This window comes from Pholis gunnellus (genome assembly GCF_910591455.1).
Source record: "Pholis gunnellus genome assembly, chromosome: 5".
NCBI lineage: Eukaryota > Metazoa > Chordata > Actinopteri > Perciformes > Pholidae > Pholis > Pholis gunnellus.
In genome coordinates this window covers 19,581,084-19,602,083 of record NC_136531.1, presented here as the reverse complement: position 1 = coordinate 19,602,083, position 21,000 = coordinate 19,581,084, and the positions used below count along the sequence as shown (strand labels likewise).

At 42.8% G+C, this 21,000-nt stretch overlaps 1 protein-coding gene across 1 annotated transcript in view; it reads left to right on the top strand.

Annotated features, from left to right (window-relative positions):
* The window catches only part of LOC306695696 (zeta-sarcoglycan-like), a gene marked incomplete at both ends in the record, with an annotated part of 296,154 nt that extends 277,761 nt beyond the window's left edge, over positions 1–18,393 (top strand). Inside the window, 2 exons of the mRNA XM_079159002.1 lie at positions 2,986–3,109; positions 18,187–18,393. Of these exons, the coding sequence (XP_079015128.1) occupies positions 2,986–3,109; positions 18,187–18,393 (331 nt within the window). The remainder of the gene's footprint in view (positions 1–2,985; positions 3,110–18,186) is intronic.
* Between the last annotated feature and the right edge of the window lie 2,607 nt (positions 18,394–21,000).

Sequence of the window (21,000 nt, the reverse complement as noted above, 5' to 3'; positions counted from 1 at the left end):
TAGTCAGTATGTATGTGTGTGTCTGCCCATCAGAGCTGGTTTCAGCCTGCAGCAGCGTCAATGTAATTGCCTCAACTGTCAAACCAGCCGAAGATCCTCACATCACTGCTGATGACTAGAACAGCAAGCGCTCTCTCTCTCTCTCTCTCTCTCTCTCTCTCTCTCGCTTGCTCTCTCTCTCTCTCTCCCTCTCCCTCTCCCTCTCTCTCTCCATTGCAAATGCAAAGTATAATGAATAATAGGACAAGTTTGTTTGTTCGTCTGTCTGTCTCTGGCTTTGTTTCTCCTCTTCCTAACCTCTGACTGCTGCAGCATACGCAATGTTTTTACAGGCCCAATGTGAATTGTCTGCTTCCAGCACACGTGTTATATCACTTGGATGCTCAGCGCACAGCAGCGTAGCTTCCCTCGCCTTTAATCCACCACATGACTCCTCTACACCTCCAGTAGCTTTACCTTCAACCCAGAATAAATACCACAGTTAGCTCTGACAAACAGCAAACTCAGACATGCTGATTGAAGAACTGGTTTGATTTGTAAAGGTCTTTCCATTACACTGAACAAAGTACACTGCACAGCTGAAGTCATTTAGTGTGATACAGACTCATAAACTTCCATTTTCATTAAATACGAGTAACAAATTAGTAGGATGAGATGACAATATTCTGATGCAAACCCGCTTCCAGCATTTTCTTGAAATCAAGTGGCATTATGTCGTCACTAGTAACATGCTCTTCTTCAGCTCGTTGCAATTTAGTGAAAGAAAAGTCTAAATCCAATGAATCCGGATTTGGAATTAATGAAATTAACTTAGTCAATCAGTTGGTGTTTCTAAAAAGACATATTTTAAAGACGCAACACTCAATTTAATGGCTTCTCTTGGTGAATCTCTTTTCCAATAGTGTAAACACCCTGGGAAAAAAAAAAGCAGCCGAAAAGGAGCAATGTTGAGGCAGAAATATCTCGTAGTGCATGTTCATCACGCGGGGGAACCCAAACACAGACAACAACTTCCAAGGGAGCTTTTTCCTGTCTGCTAATGTTTGGTTCTTCAGGTGGAAACACTGAAATTAAGAATTATTATTTACCAAAGGGCCTGTGCTGCGTTAATGTTGAACCCAAAAGCAGAACTCTGACAAATAATGGAAACTGTTTAGTGCAGTTTTATTAGGGGTGAGATGAGGTTTGGAGAGTTTTACTGTTGAGCGGGGCAGACAGATGTGTGCTGGGCTGACTGGTGAGGTGCTGGGCGAGGCAGACGGAGAGATCACGGGAGGGGAATGAGCTTTTAGGCACAGGTAAACACGGGGTTAGACCGTTTTCAGGAAAACCTGAGGAAATGAGCTTAAGCTCGGAGTTTCAGTGCTCCTTTAGTACCACATTGGGGAATGCAACAATTAGGTGAAGACTGGACTGAAGAGTTGGGATAATTATACTGCAAGAGCTTGATGACAGGATGGAGCGCCACGCTCAGACGAACACACACGGGCAGTGAGAGAGAAAACAAACAGGGAGCCCACAAGACACTCAAAACACCAGGAATGACACAGCTGGGGCCATGACGAATACACATTCCCTCCATCATGGGGACTCTATTGAAGTGAAGGACATTAACAGAGGAAGCTTGGTACGATCACTCCCAGCCAAAGTGCCTTTGGCTGAGGCACTGACGCTTGTTTACGTCTCTGTTGTTTGGCCACGGACTGGACGCACGTTATAAATTCAGTTAATCTGCCCTTGTGGCTTGTGTGCTTTATCCCTTCAACCTTTCAGTAGGGGATGGGAAACCAACTTTCTGAAGTACCCTCGAGCAAAGCTTCTCTGGAAAAGTGACGTCATAGCAAAGCATTTTTTCTTCTTCTTTAATCTTTGTTGTGAGCGTGCTGTTTAATTTGTTATACTTACACTTCATAAATTGTAATTCTGTCTGCCTTGCCGAAAGCGCTCTATTTAATTTCACTTGCCAACGCGCCCTTGAGCGAAGCACGGTGCTTATCTAACACCACCAAGCTGTTTAATCATCTCGTATTGTTTTCAACTTTGAGTCGCAGGCTTAGCTATTGACCCCTTGCGCTCCAAGGGGAGTGACGCCAACCATGGCCGGAGCACTTTGGAGTTTGCAGTGCAGTGTAACAATCATTTATTCGTATTATTCATTCTTGTAGGTTTTCTCAAAGGCAAAGTTAAGAGTTGCTGCACAGTAAAATGATTAGAAATGAGACAAATAAAAGTCAGCAAAAAGTCAGCATGTTCAGTTCACTCTAAGCCAACCATTATATGGCTACACAGTGAGCTGAAGGCCTTTTATGTGTTGGGCCGCGAACAATTCACTAAATGACTCAGTGTTGCTGAGCCAGAAACCCTGAGAGGTTCCAATATGTCACTGAGCACCGTAGGAATCTGATCATTTAGGCAGTTATAGATACGCCTGATATCAACAAGTTTAATAAAATGATCCAAAAGTATTCAATTTGTTAAGAACATGAATGGGGTGATATCTCACTGGCTTTTTTTATCCAATATTTGTATCTGCAGTAAATGTGACAGTCAACCCTTTTCACAGATCTTGAGTCATCCAAATCCAACTGGATTGATGAAGTTCAGAACGGAACAATGTAACGAAACAGCACTTACTAATTTACCCTTCGGTTTCAAGTTGCGTATTCAAGAGGCAGCATGTCGTTTAATGTTTAACCTCATGTAACTCAAGGGGATATAACTCTACGGAGGTCTTTATTGCAGACTAAACATTGAATTAGGGCGTCTTGATGTTATATTAGCTTTACTAGTACAACCATAGTCTTCTGCTGCTTTTGATTGAGCAACTCGGGGATTGAGAACCTTGTTCGGAGTCAACTCATTATTGATCCTGTGGTAATACTCTCATGGTAGCAGAAGTATCAGGCTTCCGTTCATACTATATATGTCTCTGCAGGTGGGTTTCCACAGCTTCTAGCATGACTAAAGTGTGTTTATGGCTCTCAGGCTGGAGTCGCCGACTCGGACCCTGACCCTTGAGGCCCCCAGAGGGGTGGAAGTCAATGCTGGAGTGGGAGACTTTACGGCGTCCTGTAGGAAAGACCTCCTCTTGCAGTCCTCAGAAGGAGAGGTGAGTGTGTTTCCATCTGGCGCTTTGTTTGTGCGTATGTGTGTGAGAAAATGTCTGTGAGAATGAAGTGATCAGTATGTTTTAGTATGTCTGAGAGTACAGTTCATGTATGTGTCTATGGTGTAGTGCAGGGGTCGCCAATTGGCGGACCGCGGTCCGGATCCGGACCCAGATGCCGTTGTATCCGGACCCAGGACCTAAAACCGATAGATAATTGAGAATTATTACATTTTGACAGAGCGCTTCTATTTTAACCGGCGCAGCTTTTCCAGCATTTACGGCACTTGTTCAGCGGTGCAGGAAACGCACATCAACGCACATCACATCACGTGATGCAGCTCAGCCAATCAAATATGGGTTGTCTGACACGTTTCCTGACTCGAGTCAGATGTTTACACACCGTGACACACGGGGGAGAGACGAGGAAAGAGAATGAAGAGCAGGAGTATATATACACTGGCTGAAAATATAATTTCTCAAGACGATTTCCGGTCAGAGACATCAGAGTCTTCAACCAATATTGGACAGACTCGTTTAGATGAATTCTTCTAACGGGCAGTTAAAAACAGTATGTCTCATTTGGAGCAAACCACTCGCAAGAGCCCAATATGATCAGAATCTAACAGATGAATTCACTGTTCAATGATGTAAACAGAGAGAATAGAGCTGAAAGAAGTGGTTAAATAATCACAGATAAAGTCCATGCACACTAATTTATCTTATTAGAAGATGAGAAAAATATAATATTGTGGCTTTTTTGATTGACATCACTTCACCCTGAATGAACTGAATTTAAAGCTGCAGGACAATTCAGTGAAATACATTTTTCTCAAATGAATTACTTTATTTTAAGATGCATATTTTTCTAAAGCTTTCCGTTATGTAAGTTATTCATTCATCCAGACATTACGTTACTTGAAATTAGAAGTACATGTATTTATGTATTATGTAGTATTTATAATCCAACCAGTTAAATTTGAAAACTGAGAATAATAATTGTTAAAATATAATTGATGTGTACTTTCTTTATTTGATTTGACAGTTGTTGACTACACAGAGACGTTACTACTACTAGGCTTCTTGAATATATATATATATATATGGCACTACATTGTGCAAGTTAGATATTATTGTAATGTTCCGGACCTTTGCCCGAGGAGATTTTCTCAATCTGGACCTTTTGGAAATTTAACTGAATAGCCCTGGTGTAGTGTATGTGGGTATTTGCTTGTGAGAGAAATATACACAAACAGCTATGTTCACATGTAAATACAAGGGACAACAGAAACTAGCAAAACCAGTGAGGTGTGTGTGTGTGTGTGTCTGTAGACTCTTTGGCACTCGATAGTGTTGGGCCCGCTTCATTAAAGTACCTTATTAGGCTAATGAGCGTCATCAATCCAGGCGACCTTGTCCTCCTTTTCTGCCCTCCTCCTTTCATCCCTCCTTTCTTCCCCTCTTCTGTTTGGGAGAAGTGACTTCATTAAAGCTGGTTTGATGAGGTTCCCTGTCAGTTGCTGCTGTGCATGTGTGTACGTGTGTGTGCGTGTGTGTGCGTGTGTGTGCGTGTGTGTGCGTGTGTGTGTGTGTGTGTGTGTAGGTGTGTGTGTGTGTGTGTGTGTGTGTGAGTGTGTGAGTGTGAGTGTGTGTGTGTATCATTGTTAGCCTGCTATCTCACTGTCAAGCTCTTTGCATAGCAGCCTGCCACATTTCGTGAGCACAGAAGCAGACTTAGCCATTATCCGTGTGTGTGTGTGTGTGTGTGTGTGTGTGTTGGTGTGTTTGTGTATGCATCAGCCTGCCATGTTGCATGTTCGCTGGAGCATAGTGTGTCATTAACTCAGTAATTAACAGAAGAATGGCCCCATCTCGTTCGTCACTATCACTGTCATTGTCAGTCACACGCACAAACACACTGTCTGTCTCACTTTTTCATGCACAGTGAGACATGTACAAACACTCACACACACGCACACACACACACACACACACACTCTAATAACAGAAGTCTCAACAGAAAACAACAGTCCTGCTTTCCTCTTCTTCTTCCCTCCCATTTCCTGATCTTGTTTCCATCCCCTGGGCCTCCCTTTTGAAAAGTATACAACTTCATCCATATGACCAGACACCAGGAGGTCTGAGCACACAGAGGTCACCAAACTCTCGGGACAGCTCTGGCATAGTGGTAACAAAATAATAAGACAGAACGTCAGACTAGATGGTGGAATTTTCAAATATATAATTAATATGTGCAGCCAGGCAGAGTGGTATACAGTGTATTACAGAGAGGTGTGTAGCATAGAAAATGAAAATGAAATACTCAACACAAGTCCAGTCAAGTACTGTACTAAAAGACAATTTTGAAGTATTTGTACTTAAGCATTTAACAGCAATTTAAATGAGATCCACCTTTAGCAGCTGCATTAAAGTGAGCACATTAGTGCATCAATAATTATAGTGACAGTGACATTGTTGGATAGCTAGCTTGTCTTGTTACTAAACACATTGTCAAATTGTGTTTACTGTGTGGCAACCATTCGTCATGTTATTAACTTTGATTCTTGCTGGCATAACTTCCTGGTTCATAGCAGAGCCGCCACAGGGTTCAATCCGATGAGCCGGCTCGAAATATCACGTTTCCGAGTCTTATCTAAGATCCATCCTATTTACTGGAGCAGTGAACATCGTTTACATTGCATAAGAGTCTCATGGGATGATAATGATTGTTCCAGTTACTAGCGAACCCTAAGGGTTTCCAGGGAAGCGGAGTGAATGGCTTGTGAAAAAGATTTTGCTGGCAAAACGCATGAAAATGCCCTCCGATGTGTTCTATTATCAGAAATTAATGGCTTTGCAGAGGCAACCCTCCATGTCATCCAGTAATTCCTGATAATGGACACCACCTCGGGTGTTATTCCATCTGACCTTGGAATGGGTCATTCTGCATAATAAGTACTGTTCTTTTTCTACTTTGTTATATTTAAAAAGCAATTGATACTACTAATTGCCTTGAAAGAGTACGAAAAATTACTTGAGGTCATATTATTGAATACTCATTTCAATAATATGACCTGTAAGTTGCAGCCTTTGAGCCGGGTTGTAACACAGTGAGCTCACCAATAATACCTCAGAATTTTACCCAAGCTGCAATTGATTGTTATCCTTAGTCTCATATGCTTGTTAATTTCGCAATCATAGGTTATTCACTATTACCTTAATGTGTGATTAAAACCTTGTGACTTGAGTAAAACCAAAATGACAAGATCTGTTTTGTTGTATTCATCATCCGCCATGAAGTACTCTGGAACCTTGAACCTGTGTGTTTATCTGCTGGATGATAGCCAGAGTATCAAGGTTTTTTATGGCAAAACTGTTTCTTATTCCATGACATACGTTTTAGGATGTCACAGACAGCATGGGTTAAAGGATGGCAGCACATCTCAGTCCAACATCAAAATATATCTGCAGTCCAAGACTGTCAAAGGGGCAATAAAAAAGGGAATAATCTATTTGAGGGAGACATTTTGCTGGGGGCAAATAACTAGATCGAGGGAACAAAAAAAGTATTTGAGCACATTACTTTCAGAGAGTGAGTTGTTATTTTGGGTCTAACTGCTGGCCAGTTGGGCCCTTTTTCTCTGGCATTGGATTCCTCCAGGTGCCACCGGATCCCTCACACGTGCATGTGAAGGTGTGAGTGTTTGTCGCTCTATTTGAGTTAGCCTATGTGATACAGTAGATTGGCGACCTAGTGCATGCTGGGACTCCTGCTGGCTGCGATGTATTATGTATAAGTGCAAATTAATATTGGGCAAGGTTTTTATCCCGCTCTTTTGGTCTATTGTCATGCACTTCCCTGATGGAGGGCAGACACGCAATTACCTGCTCGGCAGTGCACATGACATGTTAAAGTGTGTCCTTGAGCCGGGCACAAGGGGTGCCATGTCAGAGACACTGTTGTGATAATTGATGTTGTGTATCATACCCATGGTACCCTTCTTGCATTGCGGCACGTGTGTCTATCGTATTGTTGTATTTGAGTGTCAAGGCAAAACATATTTTGAACAAGGCCCTTTGCCTCTTATTTAAACTTCCCCTCTACCCCTCACCATGTCACTCCTTCTCTCGCATTCCCGATGACCTCTCCTCTTGTTATATCTCTATTTTCTACTTTCTTTCCTGACTCGTTTCCCTCCTCACAACTTTCACCACCCTCCTTTCTATTCCTTTCTTTTAGTCTTTTGGAGTTCTCATCCCATTCCTCCTTGCTCTCCTTCTCAGCCTCTGAGTCCTTCATCTCTAAGTAACCCCAGCCTATCTAATTAACTTCCCACTGCCAGGGTTATACATCACTGTGGCTGTCACTTCCTAGGAAAAGGGGAGGGCAGGGGAGATTATCATTTTTTACCTCTTTTCTGTCATGTAGTTCTTTCTCTCTCACACTTTCATATATTCTTTTGTCGCTTTCTGTTCTTTGTTCATCTCTCTCTGTCTCTCTCTCTGTCATCCCTGCATAAATAGATGTCTCCTTATTGATGGTGAACAATAGCATGCAGCAGGGTGTAACAAGCATTGTGGTGTGAGACTTTTGCAAGGCTTTGAGACATTGAGAGAGCAATCTTGTCAGCCTTACTATGGCACCCGTTTCATATCCAATATAAAATAATAATACAAATATATCCTCTGTTTGCTAAGGTACAACTTATTAAGTGGCACAGGAAGCCTTATCAGCATGTAAATGTGCTCAGAAAGGCTGCAAATAATTACAATGCCCAATGGGAAATGTATGTGTAAGCTCGAGACTCCCATTAATGTGATTAACTAATACAATCAAACGGTCATATTCAATTAAGACTTGATATGAATCCGTCTTTTAAACAGCACAGAGTGAGAGGTCCATCAAGCTGCATCAACCAATACAAAAAAAAGCCTTTACAAACACCAAATAAGAAGGATACACAGTATGTACTTTGCTTGGCACCACTCTGTATGGATTTAAAGTGTATGAGTCAGTGCCAGTTGGTTACCCCACATTTGAACTTTTACAGTGTGCATTTAAAATATCTGATTCAACCAGAGCATCTTCTCTTACACTTTGGAGATCGCATTGCTCTGTTGGATAAAAATAGTTCATATTTGATCTCATAATATTATATTTGCGTTGCAAATTAATAGAGTCTCATTTTTCCCATCACCATAACTGACCAAAGGAGGGCAACACTCTCTTTTAAAACCCTTTCCTCCTTCACTTCTCTCACACCTTCAAATACAGCAAACACATTTAGTTCTATATGTCAGGCTTTGTATTATGTTACAGGTGGGCTTTTTATGAATTTTGTCAAATCAACTTGTTTCTCTGGATTATTCATATGGTTATTAATATAATAACTATAATTATAAAATACCAAAAAGGTGATGTGTTAATTATCCTAACAGTTGCTGCCATTCTGAGCAAACTGAGAAAGTTTCAGATGACACAACACTGTGTGTGACCATCGACAGCAACACCACATCATTGCGTTTATGTGTCACCAAGAAACATCAGAGTATCGCCTCTCTGTCTCCCAAAACCAGCCTGTTTGTAATAAGTGGCCAAAATACCTACAAGCGGTACACCCCTAAAAAGAACAGCTTATCCAAATAGCGTTCCTTTTCATCCATTCTCATATAAGCTTTCCCCTTACCGCTGACTCCATCAAATGGACGGAGGAGAGCGGATGAAGGGAGGATAGAAGGAGGATCGGATGAGTAGGAGGTGGAGGAGGATGGCAGGAAATAGATGTTTCTGTCGATTTTGCAGTAGAAAATAAAGGCGTGCAGGACAGCGAGGCTTAAAGCCAAATCAATGTTGTCAGCAGCTGGCACTTAAGAAGGGGCCATTAAAGTTTAAAAAGTTTGGAAAGCAGCGCTGGAATTAGGGCCAAATGGGTTAGAGGTAGGGGAGCGCTGGCTTCCATTAAAATCAAAGCCAACGAGAGCTGACAGATCCTCTCAGGATTCCTGCAGTCCTCCTGGCTGTTTTTTTTATCAACTCTCTTCTTCTTCTTCTTCTCTCTCTCTCTCTCTCTCTCTCTCTCTCTCTCTCTCTCTCTCTCTCTCTCTCTCCTACATTAATTCACTGTCTTTCGTTCTTGTCCATCCGTTTTCTTCTCTCTTCATGCTTGTTCACCCTCTCACTACCTCTCTCTACTCATCTCTCTGTTGATTATATCTGTTAGCTTTACATCGATACACCCTTTCTTCTACTCGTCCCATGATATGCTCTCGGTACACCCACAGCACTTGTCAGCAACGTTTGTGCATCACTCATTCTCTTTCTGTCTTTTCACCGGAGAAGTTGTTTCATCTCACTCGCCATTCATTTCAACAGACGACTCCTGAGGAAATAGGCGCCCAGCGCAAACTAAAACATGGATCCTACATTTGCTGAAAATCAAGTTTCCGGCCAGCACATTGATTTTGCAGATTGTATAACTCGTCTGACTAAAGTCACTAAAGTTTACTTTCATTTCCACTGATGGCACAGAGTATCTGTTGGATTACAGCCTTAATTATAAAACAGAATCCTTGTCTTGGGGTTAGAGATCTAACAGTCTCTTCCTCAATACACTTATAGTGTCAGAAAGGCTACATATGCAGTCAAGCAGAAAAGGTCGTTGCAGTGGGATAAACTGGAGCACCAATTAGTGTGCAAAATGGTTCCATTTGGATGTTTTGTTCGCTGTTTGTTGAGAAGCAGACAGCACAGAAATGCTCTCTGGGGAGCGGTACTAAGACACACTCAGCAAATACTGTCTACATGCCCTCCAGTCGGGCACATTGGTTCCAACAGTGGTAGTTTGTGGTTTTACTGGGAAGCCGGGAAGAGTATTTATGCAGGCCAGAGATGATTCTGTCACGTTCTGATGATGACAGTACATGTCTGGAGACTACTATTTAAAATGTTGGTAGACGTGGTGGCAAAATTCACTGCTGGCAGATCCATCTCCATTCAGAAACATGTATTCTCCCTAAATGTGCTGCTTTATTGTTTACGTGTGCCTCTATGTGCTGGGAGTTAGTTAACAAGGGGCCTGTTTCACAAAAGCAATACGTGCAGACCCTCATGCATGGGTTGTAAGAGGGAGTTTGTACCCTCTAAACTAGAAATTAGCATCCTTCAAAACCCCTGATGTATAGAAGAAAATATGAGATTATTGCTGTGGCCTCATGGGTGTTTTTTGGAGTTTCATTTCCTTTTGACTCCGCACTTAAGGAGCCAGCCTCTCCAGCTATGGCTCACCAGACAACATTCTCTGTTAATAATAGCATTTGTTCCTAAATTGCGGGTTGCAGAGGTGCAGGTATTTTCTCACCCCAGAAAGAAGAGACGAGTGGATGGTACGGTAGTCGGGATGTGCAGTGAGTCTAAATATGATGCAGCATTCGTGAGACATGCACGTATGCTGGAATACAGGACAGCAGCGTATCCCTCATGGGGTTGGAAGCTGATATGCAGGTGTGCCGAAAAAAATACAGAGTCAGGCTCATTCTGAAGTAAACAATAGTAAATAAACGGCTCTAACATACACTATCACACCGTATAAAAGGGAACAATGTGTGTTACCAAAGGCTTGACAGCGTTGAATGACCTTTATTCATGTTTGCCTCCTTGTGTTCATGACATGCTCGGGTTTTCTCTGCTCTGCTGCTGACTGCAGCGAGGTGAAATCGGGTTAACTATGGAAACTTTTAACAAAGTTAGGTTGCCATGGAGTTTTATTGTTTGTTGACACAATGCTGGGGTTTATTAAGATGCTGTAGCCTGGAGGTGTTATTGGGCTGGTACACTGGGACTAGCTATTTTTTTTTTTTTTTTGCTGCTGCTTGTTGTTTTACCTGCGGGGTAAGGCAGAATGGTGAGTGAATTAGAAAGCTGGCAGGGGGTAACTCCCTGTCGTACAGTACACACTGATGCTGTTGAAGCCTCGCAAATACATAAACACACACACACACACACACACACACACACATATATATATATATATATATAGATATACACATGTACAAAAACACACAAAATTAGCACTAACACAAATGGATGCAATACACTGAATGTATACACACATATACTGTACATAGCGTAAGCTACATTTACACACACACACACCAACTCAAACACCTTAAAATACACGTATGAATGTATACGCACAGATAAACACACACACACACACACACACACACACAGAGTGCACTCACAGCACACCAGCACAGCTGTCCCCTCCTCTCTGTCTCTTGAGCTTCTCTGTTTACATCCAAAACTTGTTTTCATCATCCAACTCCACTCTTTGAGAGTCTGCATCTTCAGTATGTGTGAGTGTGTGTGTGTGTGTTTATAAGAGATAGATAAAAGATTAACAGATACCTGCCAATAGCTGGGAGAGGTGGATGTTTTTCAAAAGGTGTGATTAATGTTGGAAAATTCATTAGCCTATACTTTACAGTGCCCGAGGCGATCTTCATAGATGTGTGTGTGTTTGTGTGTGTGTGTGTGTGTGTGTGTGTGTGTGTTTGTGTGTTATCCATCATTCTGATGTAACTCCGTCTCAGTCTTTCGTTGTGTGGGAGCTTTATCTGTTTTTCTTTCCCTCTCTTTTTGCGTTACCCTCTATCACGGCACGTGTTTGTGTTCTAGTTATTCTGCGGCAGCTTCTCTGTCGGTGTGTTCTTGTGTGTGTGTGTGTGGGTGTATGTTTACATCTATGCATTTGTCTGTGTCTGCACTTGTGTGTATGAGTGTGTGTTTGTGTGTATGTGTGTATGTGTGTATGTGTGTGTGTGTGTGTGGTACAGTAGAGCAGACTGATAGCGCTTTATGTCCCCGCTACATCTGGGTCACTACACTCTCAGTCTCTCTCCAGCCTCCGTCATTTAGTCCATTGTCAGCTCCCATTCCAACAGCTGTCCATTCCACAGGCCTAATGGTCTGTGTAATACACTCAGATAGCTTCACAACCTCCCACCTATTTGTGTTGTTGGAGCGTGTGTGTGTGTGTGTGTTCCATGTGTTGGTGCAGGGGGAGCAAGAGAGACAAAGAAAAGGAGAATGGGAGGCAAGGTGAGCAGAGGCTCGGCGAACTTGTGTGCTTGTGCTGGTGAAATTGTACGGTTATTGTCCTTTTAACGTCTGTCACACCTCTCTCCTTCTGCTCCTCTAGTCCTCCGCCCTCCCATTCAAAGACTTTAAAGTTGACACTTTCTAGTCCACTTTGGTTCCAGGTCAGTAGAAGTTAAACTGCTGCAAGCCTCGAGTCGGCAACGTTTTGATTGGAGGAGTCTGACAACAGGAAGCGACACAGTTGCATTGTTTGTTAGGGAATCACGTTTGAGACTGTGACCGTCCTTGAAGAGCATTGTTTATCAGTTCATTTAGATGACTTCACCCTTTATACATACTGTCATTATCCAGTCTTGGCTACTTTCGCCAAAGAAACTGTTCCACACGGAATTATATTTTGAGGCGATCTGAACAGTGGACATTTTCAACATATTTTTAGTCAGACAGATAACATCGACAAGGTAACGCCGGTTTAAAAAGATTCAAGGTAGTGCATCAACAAAGAAGGTGTGTTTTTTGTCCAGTTCTACTATTCAGAATGCAGTCCATTCCTTTGACATCATACAATACAATTGGGCTTCAGCTTACACAGACGTGCAAGAGCGAGCGTTGGTTACGCTGGTATCGAAGAATGTTTTGAAACCAACGTTTTATCACTGACTGACCCCTGACTACAGAACGGAAACAAGGATGCACTTAGGTGATGGGGTTTTGTGGGTATTTGTTACTAATGAAAGAAGACAAAAACGTGAGATGACTTTGCTTATGTTACAGTACACAATTAAAACTGCTGCATAAAGAACAGCATGTGTCCTGGTTTGATTTTCCAAGTGCATTTCTGTCACCCCTTTATCCTTCACTCACCTTTCTTCCTCTAACCCAGACTAGACTCCCTACTCTCGGTCTCCTCCTGAACACATTCATTCTCCTTTCTCCACCTAAAATATACTCCTCTACCTCCTAGTCTCCCCCCCTCCCCTCCTCCCCCAAAGACACTTTGACCCTCGTATCTCCTCTGATGTCTTTGTCTCTCCACCTCCTGCCCGCCTTTCATCCCAGGAAAAGCTCCTCCTTTCTCCGCCGCCTTCCCCTCATCTCTCGCCGCACATTTGCCGCCGACCCTCTTTGTTCCTCGGCTGTGCCAGAGGAAATCATCCATGAAAAATGTTTTGACCCTCCGTAATTGTCGCTTCCGCACGTTTCCCATCTCCTTGACGCCAGAGCCGCGTGCTGCGCTAAACGGATGTTGGAGAGAGATGAGCGCTGACACGGATACAGGCTGCATTCACCCACTCAGACTTTTACATTTATGCAAATGCGTGAGGGACGCATAAACATAGAAACAGGCATATCCTCAGACACAGACAGACACACACACAATTCCTCAATATGTATGTAAGCAGGAGTGGACGAGGTAATATGAGCACCTCCGTACGTAAAGTGTCTTGGGTCTATGACGCTGTGTAGCTGTGTGTACATGGACACATTGCTGCATATGGTGTGCATGCACATTTACAAAAACAGACACGGGTCAAATGAAAATCTTCAACAAAAAGGATGCTGTTTAGGTTTCATTTTGAATGAAACATTACATTTATTTGTGTGTTTTTTACCTCTGTAGTTCTTTAAAACCCATCTGCTAAAACGTGTTATGTTAGGCTGAAAACAAGGCACTTTTTCTTACATCCTCTAAAATAGATATTTCACAAAGTCTTTTCTTTTATTATGTCATCAATAACAGTCCACTATCGTGTAAAAATGTTTTGACCTCAGACCTATTTCATTTGACTACGTAATTAGTAGTTTCGGCTTGGAGCGATGGTTGAGGCACGTAGTCAAGGCCAATGTCGTAACGGCTGTAAGGCACCGGGGTTAACGCGCTCCAGATCCATCTGTGTTGTAAACTGCTGCTAATGATTTAATACAAAGTATATGCAGGAAATGTGAAAGTGCTCGCCTCATATGTGAATTCAATGTATTTCAAAAGACATAACGTAAAAGTGTCAATAGAGTCGGCTCCTTCCTTTTGATTTGCTCACACACTTGAGGGATGGTGGAGGACATTGGTATAATCAGTGTAATCCTACAGACACATGCACGCACACATGCAGATAAAATGCAGGCATGTCGCTGAATAGGTCTAAAACAACAACAACAAGCGTCCTTCATACCTACTCACAAACACTATTACACACACACACACACACAGACGCGTGTCCTTACACGCAGACTCACTCTCCTCACACATTCACGTGAACATATCCTGGCATGCTGCTAACAGGCCAACCTCATACTTACTGACACTTTCATTTGGGATAAATGTCAGCGCTAATCCGACCTTAAGCTACAACAAATGACTTCCACCTCCTATACTTCCCTTCCCTCTCTCCATCTGTCGGCCATCCACCACCTCTCCTTTACTGCCCTTATTGCTCTCTCTCTCTCTCTCTCGCTCTCTCTCTCTCTCTCTCTCTCTCTCTCGCTCTCTCTCTCTCTCTCTCTCTGTGTCTCTCTCTGTGTCTCTCTCTGTGTCTCTGTCTCTCTCTCTCCCCCCCTTGTAAGTCTCTCATCTCTACATGCTAATTGCCTTCTCCTCTTAACAATCTCATAAAAAGCAACCTCTCCCCTCCCCTCCTTGTTTGTCTCTCCATCAATCCCTAGTCTCCATCTCCTCTTCCTTCACCTTCACTGTACTCTCTACCCTCCCTCCCTCATTTCTCTGTTCCCCTCCCCTCAGTTTGTTTTTGCGATGTTTCCAATGTTATAGAATAAGTAATTTCATTGGCATTTCCTCAAGTAAGCATGCGCCTATCTGTCTTCATTCTCCCATCCTGGTCCCCATGCCCAAGTTCATTTTAGGTTTCCACTGCTGCGGCGAGCAGGCTGTTAGAAGGAGATTTGGGTTGTGTTGCCAACAGTGACTGAGTCCTCTCCCCTGTTAGACTATGAACCCTGGCAGCTTTTACTGGGGAGTAAAAGGGAAGATGACAGGTGTGCACCAGGGACCTGTTAAAGGCAAGCCTTGGCATTTAGAGATGGGGTGTGTTCTTCTCCTTTGACCAGCACATGGGGAGATAAGTGCACATATTCGTTTTTCACTAGCTCTTAAAGAGTCTTGTTGTCATTGTTACTATATCTTATTAAAACTAATGGGCATGGTGGGCTAATGAGATAGCTGCACACTGTAGATTTAAAGAGGCTCACTATTCTTCCTCTTTTTTTCCCAAAAGCCCCAAAACAGGACTGGTATGAATGTAATGCACAAGTAAGCAGCTTTCTTTCGAGTAACATGAGCTTTGTGTTATTTCCAGTTGTCAGTGGACAGCTCTAGAATCATTCTTGTATCTCTTTAAGGACTAAAGGATTATCTTTACATCCTTTTTGTCTGGGAGGAATCATTAATTTCTTTAAACAAAAGTATAGCACATATAACAAATATAAGGACAATTCCAATATCTGTCAACCCTGGGTGTTATTCTCATTGGTAATTGTACCACTAGGGCTGTTGTGCTTACAATCAAATGAAGTGATGTGCCTTTAAGACAAAAGATGCTTTGAATAGGATTAATTTCCCTAAGGAGAGGTTAAGTGATTTCAATACTGCATGCTCTGTTTGGTTACGGTACCCGTCTGGGGAGCATATTTAGACAGCAAAATGTAGGATTAGCACCTGCTAACATCGCACATCTTCAATTATATTAAAAGTGCCATACCTTTAATCTACAGGATAAAATAAGTGTGGGCTAGGCCTTTTCCTGATCATTTAATTCCAATCAATCAGCCAACGAATGAATCGACTTAATGTCTCTCCACTAATATATTTAAAACACTGAAGGCCCTTTGGGGAAGCAAATGGGATTTGAAGGAGATCTGGACAGTTTCGATATCTCACCTAGTGAACAACTCCGAGCTATTGAGGATGGTACCATCTTTAAGTTCACTTCAGTCTGTTACCTGTTATCTGTTTCCAGGTTAATGGCTAATATATGTACAGTACTATGTGAGTGTGTGTGTGGGGGGGTGTACTGTATATGTGGATGTTATTTATACAGATCGAGATGTGCCCCGTCAGCCAATGTGAAATCATTAGTTATACTAATGCTGTTAGGGTATCTGAATCCCTCATTGCTCTCCTCTCCGTTTTTTTTTTTCTTTCTTTCCTTCATCTTATCTCTCTCTCTCTCTTTATGTCCCCCATCTTCTTCCAACCACTTCTGATGTGACATTTTCTCTCCGTCTTCCTTTCGTCTGACTCCGTCTCATTCCCCTCTTCTCCTCTCTTTTCCCTCTCTCTTTTTGCACTCATAGCTATTTTTCCGCACACTTTTGCACTTCCCCTCTCCTCATTTCTGAAATGAAGAACATGAATGATGGGGATACAGATGTCTGCTGAGATTATCGCCCGGCCTTAGGGTGTATGTGTATGTGAGAGAGAGAGAGAGAGAGAGAGAGATGGGAAGCAAGAGAGCAGCGCTTCCTTGAACATTGAAGATTGCAGAGTAAATAAATAAGCAGGCATTGCAGTCGATAGAAAGCAAGATTGTGTAATGATTCTCATATGGAACTCAGCTTGTATCAATCTAAAGATGAGAGGAGTGGCCTGAAGGGATGCAGGGAGAAGCGAGGGTCAGGAGGGATGGAGGCCGGTTAGACCATGCCAATGCTACGCAGCTTGAATACTACTAACTCCAGGTTTTCAATTTGTCAAATGAATCGGTCGTAATGCGATTCAACACAAATTTGTTTAGGAACGTGTACCTTTTGAAAATATTATCAAGTTAGTTTGTTAAAGAAGAATTTTGTTTTTGATATTATGTATAAGGCTCAAAGTCTGGTAAAAAAAAACACATTAATGCCCTTCAGACAAAATTGTGGTTTAATGGCACCTATCATCACAAACCATCTGACACACGATAAACCAGTAAACAAGGTCTGGGACCACAGTACACTTTTCTACTTTGCCCTCTCTGGCTGGTAATCCAGCCTTGCATCCTGTAGTCCATCCTTTTGATTTTGTTACAAAGTTAGGGTTAGGTATAGGTTTTTCTACTTTCTGACCTTTTGCCATTGTTTGTGCATTGTAGGTGTTTTTCTTGCAATAATGTAAGATAGACTTGACTGGGCACACATTCTGTGAAATAGATCTATTGGCCTGCATCAACAAGCAAAGCCCTTGACCCGTCCTTCAGCCCAAACTGATTGAAACTCCTCCAAGTGAGGTTCTAGTTGCATTGGAAATCATTTAAGAAAATCGGTTTGCAATTTGTTGTTTTTTCCAAAGTCTGTGGTAGCTGCACTCATACATTAAAGTCCAAATGCTGCAGCAATGGCCAAAGAGATACCTCATCTTGTCCATGCAGATGAACTAAAAGTGTCTCGCCTCTTTTCGCCAAATGGGTTGAGCGATCTCATCCGCTTGGCAGATTTTTAAAAAAACATAATATTAGATGGGATATTGCAGCAAATTAGCTGCTGTAAAAAGATGGCTTTCTTTGTAGTATGCACTTTTTTCTACTGCATGCTTCGCCCTGTCTTTCTCCGTCTGTTTGTCTTCCCCTCACTCCTCTCCCACTGATTTCCTTGCCTTTCTCTTCACCTATCTTGCCCTCTGCCTCGTTCACTCCCACTCTGCCTCTTCATCAAAAGAGATCCGTTCTAAATAGAAATTCCCTCTCTGTCTCTGTAGATCTTTCTTGATGACAACCCCAGTCGACCACAGAGAGTATAGTCATCCCCTACGGCGGCGTGCTCTCTCTTCCTCGGTTTCTTTTCATTTTTTCCCCCCCTTTCGTTTTTGTGTGTTATTTTAGGCACCAAGACAATCCATGGGAACTCCGTACTACAGCAGTAACATCAACTTCTGTGTATCATTTTCATGTTTCACATATTATTTCATTCTTTCTTTTTTCTTTTCTTTGTGTTTGTCCTTTCTTGTGTTCGCCAACCAAGTTTTTTAAACAATATTTTTTTATGTCCACAGATCTTTCTAGACGCCAACACCATCAGGCTGGGCCGCATTCCCTTCGGCAGTGCTGTGGACCCCCTGGAGGGGGCGCCAGCAGGTACCACCTACACCAAACAGACTGTGTACGAGCTTTGTGCCTGCGCTAACGGCAAACTCTACCTGTCCCCGGCTGAGAAAGGCTCTACCTGCCAAACCACCAGTAACTTTTGTCTCTGGAGCTGAAAGTGGGAGGTCAACAGACACTCGGGACATATGGACTACTAGAGTTTGAAGCTAATGCTAGCCAACTGACTGAATCAAACGTGGATCAGGGCTTGGTGGGAACCTAATGCCAGCTAACAAACTGAATTAACATGGATTGTAGCATGGCGAGAAGTTCATGTCTGTTAACCCATCGAATTATAAGGATTAGAGCTTGGCAAGAAGCAAATGCTTGCTAAGAGACCAAAGTAACAAGGACTGTGGCTTGGAGTAAAGCTAATGCCAGTTAAAGGACTGAATCAACATGGACTAGTGCTGGAGAAGAAGCTTTTGTCAGCTCCCTTTCCAAATTAATATGGATTGATCATGTTGTCAATGCCAGTCAGGAGGAAGGATGACTTGGTGGGAAGCAAAAGCCAAGGTTAGCTGGTGGATATGATGCTATGATGCTACTCATGGACATGGATGCACAGTCTCAGTCTGGGGCTCTCGTTGGCTTTCTTTGCCTTTGTTGAATTGCTGCCATGATGGTTTCTGAAAGTCACAAGGATTACATGCGGGGGTTTCCTGAGAACAGCAAATTGTCTTACAATAAAAGTGAGTCGTGTGTTCAGTGTATGACCAAAACGTCCTGGAAAACATGCTCCGGCTTTTGTCAGGATCAACAGATATGGTGATGGACTGCAAACGCCCTAGCAAGGACATGGACAAGGACTCAGTTAGCAAACAGACACCAGTGTGGACTTTGGTTGAGCCCTGCGGCTGACTAACAAATAAATCAGACAATGGTTTAGTCTAGTGGGAAGCTAAGGCTAGCTAACGGACCAATCTATACCAGAAAGGCCTTCCCCCTCCTCCCCCTCTAGTCTTTCAACCCAAACGTTGACGTGTGACCCTTCTGCATTAATCTGCGCCTGATAAAGAATATGCTCTCTGACACCACTTTTCATAGGATAACTAATGCAAATAATTGTGCTTCAACCTTGCATTTACCAGTTTTTCCCCCCACATGTTTTATATTTATTCACATTTACTTTTAATTTATTCTAGTTCTCTTTTTTTTTCCAGACACAATATTTTACTTTGTATCTCTTTGAATTCTATTGTTTTCCCTATTACATCCTCATAATCCTTTTTTCCCCTTCATGTTTTGCTGCGGCTCTCCTTTATCCCTCATCTGTGCTCTAGTTGTTTTTTTCTGTCTATGCACCTACATGCATTGGACTGGTAAAGATGACATCGTTCTGCCTATCCACTCTCTTCCACTGGTCTGGTTAAAAATACAGAAAACATTGTTTTATCTGCTTTCTTCCACTGGACTGGTTAAGAAACCTTTTCAGTAACCTTTAGTACCAGATTCAGGTTTCTCTCCCTCACAGTCTGTTCCCACAGACTCTCTGGAGTCCTTCTACGTGGGCTTATGATGCTTTCTCATCAGAGACATAAAGCAAATGGTATAAGAAGACGAAAGTGAGTTCAGTCTTACGTTTAATTGAGGCTCGGGCAGGTGCAAACCTGGCAGGCAGAGGCAGCAGTCCGGCGACGGCCAGACCAATTGTGGTCTTGTTATAGAGCATTAAACATCTTCATCCTGTTACTTGACTGTCAGACTTTTCTCACTCTTTTTGCATGACCTTTCTGCTCTTCTTGTCAAGCCCGCTTCCTTCTCAGTCATGTCAGTTTTCTGTGTCATTGAGAAACCTCTTTGCTCTCTTTTTGTTCCTTCCTCAGCTCGTCTTTACTGCAGTATTTTTACCTCTCGATACTCCTTGGTTTTCCCTCTATATTCATTCCAGCTGTTACATTTCTGAATGTCGTCTTTTCTTTTTGTCCTGTCTTTTTCTCTCTTACCCATCACTCACCAAATGGCAAGGCTAATTGTTTTCTCCACACCTTATTTGCTCTTTCTTCACTTCTTAAAAAGCCAATGTGTAAGACAAAGCTGGAACTTTTGTTTAAAACGTTTAAAGTAGGAACTAACATGATCAACAGAATGGGAAGAGGTGACAGTGTTGACGTTATGTCAAAGACGTCTATGTATTGTGTTAGAGATATCGACTGTAATGAGTCAGCCTTTCCCAGACCATACTTGCTCGTAATACCACTTGTTCCTTGAGAGGCGATAGGGAGTCACTGTAGCTCCCGTCTGTCCACAGTCAAGAAGTAGATCTCCCCCGAAGCTTGTCAACAACAAATCCATGGTCCCTGGTCATTTCATCGTTTTTTCTTTGGATTAAATTCAAAGTGGCAGAAATAAGAAAACGACTCACACTCTCGCCCCGTCCTCACAGCTGCCAGTGGGCTGCTTCACTGGGAGTACAGCGTGCTGCGACTCGAATACAGACAGCGCAAACCCCCAGTACCGGGGCTCTGATCTCGGAGGACTGCTGCCCCGACTCGCCGCCTGATGAGCAAACATTCTGTCGCTACCGTGACACAGTGTACATACACCCAGCCCTCTCTGTCTCCCGGCGCTGTTATTCTTTCTGCTGGCCGAATCCGAGCCACCACAACTAAAGCTTGTTCCCCCTGAGTCACTGCACACTCTTCTCCCTGCGAAGCAGTCCCACGTCAGCGGGGAGGACAACAACCTGAGTCGTTCCCTTGTCTCCTCTCCTCTGGACCCAA